Genomic DNA, 11,387 nt, shown 5'->3' with positions numbered 1-11,387 from the left:
TGTCACAAAACAACTGATTGGCTCAAACGCATTAAGAAGGAAAGAAATTCCACAAATTCACTTTTAAAAAGGCTCATCTGTTAATTGAAATGCATTCCAGGTGACTACCTCATGAAGCTGGTTGAGAGAATGCCAAGAGTGTGCAAAGCTGTCATCAAGGCAAAGGGTGGCTATTTGAAGAATCTCAAATATAAAATATATTTTGATTTGTTTAACACTTTTTTTGGTTACTACATGATTCCATATGTGTTATTTCATAGTTTTGATGTCTTCACTGTTATTCTACAATGTAGAAAATAGTAAAAATAAAGAAAAACCCTTAAATGAGTAGGTGTTATAAAACGTTTGACCAGTAGTGTGTGTATATATTTTTTTTTTTACATTGTTTGCAAACTGATATGTGACACGTATTAATGGCAAAATAACATTTTATTTTTAGCTAAACAGGCTCTGTCCCACCTGCCCTGAATGACACGTGGCCACTGCCTAAATCTATTATCACTGCGCTTTCAACCATATAAAAGCACAACAAAGTTCAAATGGGAAAACAATGTTAGATATTTTGTTTATTTATCCAACAACAACGTGTTATCACTGTGCTTCAGTTGAGTTTGCATTAACAGTACATGGTGCAAGTGGTAAACGCTGTTCAATAAGGTTCTGACAGATTATTACAACAATTGTGAAGATCTCACAGACCTGAAACCTGCTGTCCTGAACATGCACACTTTCTCTGACTACATAAGAACATTATAGTTCCAGTAACCCCAAAATATGTCCATGGATGTTTTATTTGTTTAAAGGTTGAATAAATACTATTACATTAGTTTGTAAGATAACCAAAAAAGTCAAAAGTGAAGGTTACTACATGATTCCATGTGTGTTATTTCATAGTTTTGATGTCTTCACTATTATTCTACAATTTAGAAAATAGTACAAATAAAGAAAGACCCTTGAATGAGTAGGTGTTCTAAAACATATATTTGAGTTAATAAAGCCGCATACAAACATGGTCTCTTTTTTACTTTCTTGTTAAAGGCAGCTCCAAAATGCAGGTGTTTAGCCTAGCTCAGTGCTTTCTGTGGTGGAGGGGCAGCCAGCGGAAAATACAGAGCGTAGGGGTTGGTAATGTTCTCTAGTTGCTCCGTGATTGGCTCAATGTTCTGTCACTCATGGGGACACAACATCACCGCAAAATCTACGGGTAGAGCTCAAAAACTCTAGGATATTGGGTGCTGCCATAGACGCATATTAGAGATGGCCACCCAAGAAAGCTCAAGGTCAGATAAAATGACGTCAAATCACTTGCGCTGCCCTATGGGACCCCTGATCACGGCCAGTTGTGACCGAGCCCAGGATCGAACCAGGATCTGTAGAGAAGAGAAATTATAGATAAAACGTATCTGTGCTCATCGGCCATTGGATATAAACATTACACAACAAGTTGAAAATTGTAAATTCAACAATGAGTGCCAAGGCGCCATTGCAGCCCCGGGTTCAATCCCAGGCTGTATCACATGACCCATGAGGCGGTGCACAATTGGTCCAGCATCGTCCAGGTTAGGGGAGGGTTTGGCCGGCCGGGATGCCCTTGCCTCATGATGCTCCAGCGACTCCTTGTGGCGGGCCGGGCGACTGCAAGCTGACTCTGGTGGTCAGTTCGACAGTGTTTCCTCTGACACATTGGTGCGGCTTGGCTCTTGAGTTAAGCGAGCAGTGTGGTTTGGCTCTCGACCTTTGCCAAGTCCGTAGGGGTGTTGCAGCAATGAGAAAAAAATCGTAACAACCAATTGGATATCACAAAAAAGGAGGTAACGCCAGGGGCCAGAAAAGTTTGAATACATTGGCCATAATGTCAATCCAGCATGACTTCTGTTGCGTTCAAAACAACTGGAAAGTCAGAACTGGGAAATCTCAGACTTCAGTGAGTTCAAGACAACTGGGAACTCGGACAAAACCAGCTCCGACTGGTGAAAATACAGAAAAGATTATGTTGAACAGTCATCCAACTCGGAATTCCACGTTGGGAACTCAGGCCTCTTTCTAGAGCCCACAAGAAGGATCACCGCGCCACTTTCCTGTTCAAGTGAGCACGGCACAACAAGGTAAGTACAAAAATGTATTGTATGCTGTTGCATAAATTATGTAATATGCCAGGGAGATATATATAGTGTAGCTAAGAAAGTAATACTAAGTGTATGTTGTGTAGTAAGATGTTAGTAGCCCATGTGCCTCACCCTATTTTCGACACAATTGGCTGGAACACCTCAATGATTCAGGAAGCTTTGATTCCCCATCACTAGAGACAATAAACAAAAAATCTGATGTTGTTAAAAATAAAGGTACTTACAAAATGTTTAATTGTGTGTAGTCACTGAATGCACACTCATTGTTTTGCAGCATGGGGAAGGGGTGTGGTCACTAAGTATACATTCTTCTTCTATGGTGTTTATTGGTAGTGTGCAAACCAACATTAACTGTGCATCACTGCCACCTTCTGGGCTGGAGTGTGATAGAGACATGTGCTTCTGTCCTGGTGACATTACAGGGTCAGAGAAAACTCCTGACTGTAGTCATACCAAAACACTACAGGCACTCAGCCCATAAGAACCATTCATACAATCAGATCTAATATGAAGAACTGAATACAACCATAAGAACCATTCATACTGTCAGATCTAATATGAAGAACTGAATACAACCATAAGAACCATTCATACTGTCAGATCTAATATGAAGAACTGAATACAACCATAAGAACCATTCATACTGTCAGATCTAATATGAAGAACTGAATACAACCATAAGAACCATTCATACTGTCAGATCTAATTTGAAGAACTGAATACAACCATAAGAACCATTCATACTGTCAGATCTAATATGAAGAACTGAATACAACCATAAGAACCATTCATACTGTCAGATCTAATATGAAGAACTGAATACAACCATAAGAACCATTCATACTGTCAGATCTAATATGAAGAACTGAATACAACCATAAGAACCATTCATACTGTCAGATCTAATATGAAGAACTGAATACAACCATAAGAACCATTCATACTGTCAGATCTAATATGAAAGAACTAACTATAAAAGAAAAAAGTTTGACCAGTACACATTCATGTACAATTTAATGTATTTATTAAATCGGCAGATCAGTTAAGTTTGCTTCAATGCAGTTATCTAAACATATTCATCATCAATGACAAAAATAACTAAGCTAGTTTTAAAATGTAACTGAATAAACAAATGTAGTTGTTTCATAACCTGTATATAATTAAACAAATAGTTGTTTAATAAATCAAATAATCCCCCCAAACTAGTGGTGAAAACTGATCATCACACCATCTCTATCTGATACATGTTGTATCTACTAACTCATTCCCACAGAAAACTGATCATCACACCATCTCTATCTGATACATGTTGTGTCTACCAGCTCATTCCCACAGAAAACTGCAGAGGGGAGCAGTACCACCCAGTCAACCATCAGACTCCATTGTGAGACGTGTCACAGAGGATATTCAACCCCAAGGGCAAATCCAAGATCATCTCAATATCTTTACAGTAGAAGCTAACAAAACACACCAAAACTGACAAGATGCTCACTGATCAGTAAAGTAAAGAGAGGCTAAAATTCTATAATGCTCCCTTTCCTCACAGTGAGAAACAATAGGATTACAATAGTGTGTGCTAGGATTTCTTGAGAATTAAGTGATGTAATGACTTTAAATTTAGCTGGTCTGAGAGAACTGATGAGGCTTCTCTCCTTTATGTATACGTTGGTGTGTTGTTAAAGTATACAATCTGGAGAAACTCTTCCCACAGTCAGAGCAGTAGTAAGGCTTCTCTCCTGTGTGTGCTCTTTTATGAACTTTTACATCAGTTGATGTTGTGAAGCACTTCCCACAGTCAGAGCAGGAGTAAGGTTTTTCTCCTTTATGTATAAGTTGGTGTGTTTTTAAGTTGCCCAGTTGGGAGAAACTCTTCCCACACTCAGAGCAGCAATAAGGCTTCTCTCCTGTATGTATTCGCTGGTGGCATTTTAATATATCCAATCGGATGAAACTCTTCCCACAGTCAGAGCAGGAGTAAGGCTTCTCGCCTGTATGTATTCGCTGGTGACATTTTAAGTGGTTCTGTTGAGAGAAACTCTTCCCACAGTCAGAGCAGCAGTAAGGCTTCTCTCCATTATGAATATGTTGGTGTTTTTGTAAATGGATCTGTTGAGAGAACCTCTTCCCACAGTCAGAGCAGGAGTAAGGCTTCTCTCCAGTGTGCACTCTCTGATGAATTGTCAGAGTTCCTGATGTTGTGAAGCTCTTCCCACAGTCAGTACAGGAATATGGATTCTCTCCTGTATGTATACGTTCATGTGTTTTTAAGGTATCCAATCGGGAGAAAGTCTTCCCACAGTCAGTACAGGAATACAGATTCTCCCCTGTGTGTATTTTTAGATGTATTTTTAGCTTTGATAGAAATGGGAAAATCTCTTCACAATGTGGGCAGTGATGAGACCTCTTAGCTCTGTGATCTTCCTGCTGTTGCTCTCTGGATGTAGAGAATGTCTCAACATGGTCTCCTGTGTGAACAACATCAGAAGAACCAGTCAGTTGGTGTGATATACATGTCAATCAAATGTATACTGCTCAAAAAAATAAAGGGAACACTTAAACAACACATCCTAGATCTGAATGAAAGAAATAATCTTATAAAATACTTTTTTCTTTACATAGTTGAATGTGCTGACAACAAAATCACACAAAAATAATCAATGGAAATCCAATTTATCAACCCATGGAGGTCAAGCAGCAGAACGTTCTCCACGGCGTCTCCAGACTCTGTCACGTCTGTCACGTGCTCAGTGTGAACCTGCTTTCATCTGTGAAGAGCACAGGACGCCAGTGGCGAATTTGCCAATCTTGGTGTTCTCTGGCAAATGCCAAACGTCCTGCACGGTGTTGAGCTGTAAGCACAACCCCCACCTGTGGACGTCGTGCCCTCATACCACCCTCATGGAGTCTGTTTCTGACCGTTTGAGCAGACACATGCACATTTGTGGCCTGCTGGAGGTCATTTTGCAGGGCTCTGGCAGTGCTCCTCCTTGCACAAAGGCGGAGGTAGCGGTCCTGCTGCTGGGTTGTTGCCCTCCTACGGCCTCCTCCACGTCTCCTGATGTACTGGCCTGTCTCCTGGTAGCGCCTCCATGTTCTGGACACTACGCTGACAGACACAGCAAACCTTCATGCCACAGCTCGCATTGATGTGCCATCCTGGATGAGCTGCACTACCTGAGCCACTTGTGTGGGTTGTAGACTCCGTCTCATGCTACCACTAGAGTGAAAGCACTGCCAGCATTCAAAAGTGACCAAAACATCAGCCAGGAAGCATAGGAACTGAGAAGTGGTCTGTGGTCCCCACCTGCAGAACCACTCCTTTATTGGGGGTGTCTTGCTAATTGCCTATAATTTCCACCTGTTGTCTATTCCATTTGCACAACAGCATGTGAAATTAATTGTCAATCAGTGTTGCTTCCTAAGTGGACAGTTTGATTTCACAGAAGTGTGATTGACTTGGAGTTACATTGTGTTGTTTAAGTGTTCCCTTTATTTTTTTGAGCAGTGTATTTTATGAAGCCCTTTTTACATCTGCAGTTGTCAGAAAGTGCTTTACAAAAACCCAGCCTAAAAACCCAAAGAGCAAGTAATGCAGATGTAGAAGCACAGCAGCTAGGAAAAACTCCCTAGAAGTCAGGAACCTAGAAAGAAACAGAGAGGAACCAGGCTCAAAGGGGGGCCAGTCCTCTTCTGGCTATACCGGGTGACATATGTATTCATATCAGTAGGCTGTACAATACAAAAGGGGAATTAAACTATTCTAAAAGTGGGTAAGAGATTAAAGCTAAAAAGGGGCGTGTCATCTTCCACTCACTATCACAAGGGTTAGAAACTACACAGACTCATTTCATAGAACTTCTAAACACTGGCAGTTTGTCTACTCCACTTCTTTAGTCTACTCTCTGATCACTCCAGATAACCCAGTGAATAAAACGCTCCCTTTACTGGTGTCAAACCAGGCAAGTCTCAGTCGCATGAAATAACATCTACCTTTCATCATGAAACAGTTCTACATCACCTTTTTATGCACAGTGGGAAGTTGGAAAGAACAACACAAGCTTTGTTGTACAGTCTGGTGTTCTTCAGGGATGTGATGTCAGAACGACAGAATTCACAATAGCAATAGACTGGGTCATAACTTATGGAGGAAACTTATAGTTAGATAGAACCTGCTCTTACCATGATTAACAGATTTCCCAATCTTCTTCTCCTCTTCTTCTTCATCTTTAATGTTGACATTCAGCTCCAGTGTTTGACTGCAGTCTTCCAGCTTCACTGATGCCATCTCTGGATCCTGCAGTGCAAACTGGGCTCCACTGTCACAATCAGGACCCAGTGACTGTAGGTTTGGACTCGGTGTGGAAGGAGAGAGGCAGGCTGGGTTTGTCCTCACTGTTGATGTTACCAGCTTCAGACTTAGTTATTGTCGTCTTGTAGTAACAATGAGAAACAGACACAAAAAGTTATTGTCTTGACATTTCCATCACTTTCTTTATTCTCTAAAAATATATTATATTTTTTCTTGTTCAATTCTCACTTCAATAGATCAGGTACCTAAGCATTGAGAACAAAACATTAATTAATTAACATTAGACACAAAGTACACACTTTAAAATTACACAACGTAAGTACACTTAACCTAGAGTAGATTTCCTGAATTCAAATAAATGACTCAAAAACCATTTAGTACAAAGTTAGTATGTTTTAAGCAGCACTATGTGCTATTTTCCTGGATAACCTTGTCTTAACTATTATTTCAGTCACACACAATTGTATTTCCTGTTCACACCATATTAACATGTATAGATAGACAGAAACAACTGAATGTGTCTGTATATTATTACACATGTAGAAAACTGATAATCATTACATTCAGCTTCAAAACAGTAGTGCAACCGTGAAATTGTCTCTCTCTCTGATCAGAGTAAGAGCAAGCTCATTTTTACTGGAGCACGGACCAAGATTCCCACCGGCTGGAGTGTCAGCCTTCTCGCCCGCTCCAGCATGTATTGGTAGTCTACTTGTGTGCTGCTATAACCCCTTGCTTTAGCTACAGTCATTGAGTTCGCTAAATATTTTCATAAAGAAACTGATTAAAAAAAACACAGGTGTAAAGTCAAGGTGACTTACAAAGATGAGAACCATGAGCCATTTCTTGTGATGTAATGTCCACAACTAAAGAACCATTGTGGAATCTGAAAAGACATATCCTGAAAGCATGATGGTGTACTTACTACATGCACATGCTAAAAGAAAGGAACGAGGTGGGTAGCTAATGAAGTGTGTCATTTTAGCAAAGTATTTATAAACTAAAAATCAGATATCTTAAAAGTTTCCTTCATTTTGGTTCTATTATCTATACAAGAGGTCATAATTGATTTCGACCCAATAGGCCTGGCATATTCACACTTTCAAGGAGCTTTATATTTTGTTTGGGTTATTTTGCCTAAACACTTTAAGGCCTACCTATAGGAAGAAAAACAACAACTCTGCATCCCTGCCCAGCTTGGCAAGAGTGGCCAAAAAGGTGTTTGCCATCCCCAGCGGCTCTGCAAGCGCGGCACCATCACGTGAACCAGAAGCCACAGACTGCACTGTATATTCTATATTATTATAGACTGATTTAATACAACTAAATGCTATTAAAATGCTGAGCGCTTAATGTCCCTACCAGTCTAGTGTCGCACTCGCAATTGCTTCGCAATGTATTTCTTTGTTGGCTATAGCCTTGAAATAAATAATTGAAATAATATAGCCTAAATTATGAATTTCCTTCTTAGGCTCCTTGTCTGGCTCCTGACCTATTTAGAGTGTTTATATGCCGTTTAATATGACATGTAGCCTATTTATAGTGTTTATATGCTGTTTAATATGACATGTAGCCTATTTAGAGTGTTTATATGCTGTTTAATATGACATGTAGTCTATTTAGAGTGTTTATATGCTGTTTAATATGACATGTAGCCTATTTAGAGTGTTTATATGCTGTTTAATATGACATGTAGTCTATTTAGAGTGTTTATATGCTGTTTAATATGACATGTAGCCTATTTAGAGTGTTTATATGCTGTTTAATATGACATGTAGCCTATTTAGAGTGTTTATATGCTGTTTGATATGACATGTAGCCTATATAGTGTTTATATGCTGTTTAATATGACATGTAGTCTATTTATAGTGTTTATATGCTGTTTAATATGACATGTAGCCTATTTAGAGTGTTTATATGCTGTTTGATATGACATGTAGCCTATTTAGAGTGTTTATATGCTGTTTAATATGACATGTAGCCTATTTAGAGTGTTTATATGCTGTTTAATATGACATGTAGCCTATTTAGAGTGTTTATATGCTGTTTAATATGACATGTAGCCTATTTAGAGTGTTTATATGCTGTTTAATATGACATGTAGCCTATTTAGAGTGTTTATATGCTGTTTAATATGACATGTAGCCTATTTAGAGTGTTTATATGCTGTTTAATATGACATGTATCCTATTCAGAGTGTTTATATGCTGTTTAATATGACATGTAGCCTATTTAGAGTGTTTATATGCTGTTTAATATGACATGTAGCCTATTTAGAGTGTTTATATGCTGTTTAATATGACATGTAGCCTATTTAGAGTGTTTATATGCTGTTTAATATGACATGTAGCCTATTTGAAATGACGAGCGCTTCTTACATTCACCTTTTCATGTTTATTAAAAACTTTTAATTCAAATCATATGGCTAGGTTTCAATACTTCAAAACCAAATGGTAGGTCCATGTAGTCACAAAAATAGATGAGTGTTGGTTGCATTGTGATTTTAATGAATGGAGCGGCAATTTTCTTTCCTGTAAATTAAGTGCAGTTTTTAGCAGAGCATTTGGAAAGGACGTGGAACGCCGGAGCAGTGAGCGGGATTTCCGAACGCTCAACACCGCTCATCTACTCTCTGTCTCTGATGCACTGCCTGTACTGAAGTCTGGTGACGCAGTTGTTGGCGCCGCCATTTTACCAGCTCGCGTCACTAATTTAGAAATGTGAAATAAATTGATCATTTATGAAATGACCTTGATGAAATGATGTACATTCACTTAGACAAACCAACGTCTCTAGCTATGTGACTTGTAAAATAACTTTTTTATCGCGTCCTTCACTCATTCGGTTTAACAGGAAGAAAATAGCACATAAAACCTTTACCAAACGTTATACCTAACATGATAATAGACGGATTTGTTACCTGATATGTTCTGACATATTCTTTCGAAATTAGGTTCAAACGTGCTATTACAAACCTGTAGTAATACAAAAGCTATCGTTTCGACAGCACAGTTCTGCAGCTTTCTTTGTTATTTTTTTTTTACTTCCTGTTCCCCCACTACCACAGTTTCAACAGCGACATCACAGATAGAACAATGAGACAGATATTTCACCGGATGTATAAATGTGAAGCATCCGCTTGGCGTTTCCATTCTGGCTGGCAATGGGAGAAGATGGAAAGAGATGGATTTTGGCCGAGATTTTGCATTTTCTCATCGAAGAAACATCTGATCTCAATACAATTTTTTGTTCCCAAAACTGAAATGCTATTAACAGAGTAGACTAAGATTAGTAGACTTCACCCTTTGCAAGTTTTTAACAATCGCGTTGTTTAGAAGGCGTGCAAAGGCGAATTGAGTTATTGCACAAGTGCCCTTCAAAGAGAAGGCGTTACCTAACGGAAATATGCAGATGAATGCTAGAATACGCCAATAGGATCTTGCTAGCTCGTGCTTGGCTCTGCCCAGCTCCTTGCTTATTCTGCACACTATGACTCATTTGGTCCCGTTGGAAGGCTGTAGTCTATCTTGGTTATAAAACCCTTTGGCGACATCTTATTTTTTGGTATAATGCAGAAAACCGACCTGATTAGAACAGAAAAGCAGGCTGATTCAGTCTAATTTAAATGTTTATAGTTTGTATGGATTCGTCTTTAATATATATAAAATGAAATAATACCTGTAGTGTAGGTGGGTAATAAAGATCCCTAAAATGAAATAATACAGGTTTAAAAAAAGTATATATATATATATATATATATATATATATATATATATATATATATATATATCTTTAAAGACGAATCCATACAAACTATAAACATTTAAATTAGACTGAATCAGCCTGCTTTTCTGTTCTAATCAGGTCGGTTTTCTGCAGCCAGTAGTCCTTGTAGTGAAGTCTTGGAGGCCCAAAAACTTCTCAAATGCAGATATAATGATGTCCATCTTACTGGACTTCTTGTGCAGTACAATTAATAACTGTGGCTATAAATACTAAAAAAATCCACCTTCACAATATTTGTATCCAGATCACTTGATTGACGTACAACATTTACAGCTGGTTGCGGTTTTCTTCAGAACTGTGGCCTTTTTCCCCTTCAACTCTCTTCACTGTCTCCACATTGGAGACTTGCTGTACAGCCCTGATCCTTGACCCCTCAACCTCTTTCACCCTAACAGGGCACACATGGAATTCTGGAATATGACCCCCACCAGTTGCAACATTTTACATTCAGACTCTTCAACAACATATTCCTTCTGTCTGCAAACACTTTACACTTTTTAGACTTCTTGCATTGCATCAGGTTTTACACAAACGCTTTTATTGCGTAATTTATATATCCCAGCTTTACATAGTGTGGTGACAGAAATTAAGATTATTAGGAATTAAGGTTTGTTTGTGATTAAATGCTTAAACTACTGCATTAATGAACTTGTGTGTGGGAAGACAGACTTATGACCATAAGAGAACAAGCACTGCAGACTTCACAAGTTTCTCTATGGCTTCCTCTTAGGGTGAAGGATCTGTTCCTCTTTCTCCTAAATATTCTCTGTACCTCTTTCTCCTTAACGTCTAGATGTAGCGCCAATATAGCTTGCAACCATGATAATGTATGGGGTCAATTTCACGGCATATGTATTGAATTCAAAATAAAATAAATCGTGAACATAAAAATAAAGTTGAGAACGTAAACATATGTTCGAGGGCGGGTGAAATAATAGATGTTGAAATCAAAAACCAAACAATTGAAAGCAAAATGTATAGAATTGTAAACAAAAATAAGACATCAAAAGCAAAACCCCAAAACTTGTAAGCAAATCATTTTAAAGGGAGAGCAAAACTCTGACAATTTTTTTTATTTTTTATATTTGAATTGACTGGTTTTTGATTTAAACATCCATTATTTCATGCACGCTCATTTTGCTCTTTAGATACACACGTTATCAACA

General features: G+C 38.4%; 1 protein-coding gene across 3 annotated transcripts; it reads right to left on the bottom strand.

Moving 5' to 3' along the window:
- Positions 1 to 3,133: 3,133 nt before the first annotated feature.
- Positions 3,134 to 9,555, bottom strand: LOC106575905 (gastrula zinc finger protein XlCGF7.1). Of its 3 annotated transcripts, XM_014152625.2 has the most exons (4): positions 9,411 to 9,547; positions 7,257 to 7,321; positions 6,306 to 6,556; positions 3,134 to 4,591 (listed from the first exon to the last, which is right to left on the bottom strand). In XM_014152625.2, exons 3-4 carry the CDS (start codon positions 6,409 to 6,411, stop codon positions 3,744 to 3,746), a joined length of 954 nt encoding a protein of 317 aa, XP_014008100.2. In that variant the 5' UTR covers positions 6,412 to 6,556; positions 7,257 to 7,321; positions 9,411 to 9,547; the 3' UTR covers positions 3,134 to 3,743. The 3 variants fall into 3 exon arrangements, with proteins under 3 accessions (XP_014008100.2, XP_014008098.2, XP_014008099.2); XM_014152623.2 differs by lacking the exon at positions 7,257 to 7,321 and having other exon boundaries at positions 9,411 to 9,555; XM_014152624.2 differs by lacking the exon at positions 7,257 to 7,321 and having other exon boundaries at positions 9,356 to 9,547.
- Positions 9,556 to 11,387: the final 1,832 nt, after the last annotated feature.

Source organism: Salmo salar, chromosome ssa17 (assembly GCF_905237065.1).
Source record: "Salmo salar chromosome ssa17, Ssal_v3.1, whole genome shotgun sequence".
NCBI classification, from domain to species: Eukaryota; Metazoa; Chordata; class Actinopteri; order Salmoniformes; family Salmonidae; genus Salmo; species Salmo salar.
Note: the sequence above shows the minus strand (reverse complement) of the source record. Positions and strands in the feature narration are given on the sequence as shown.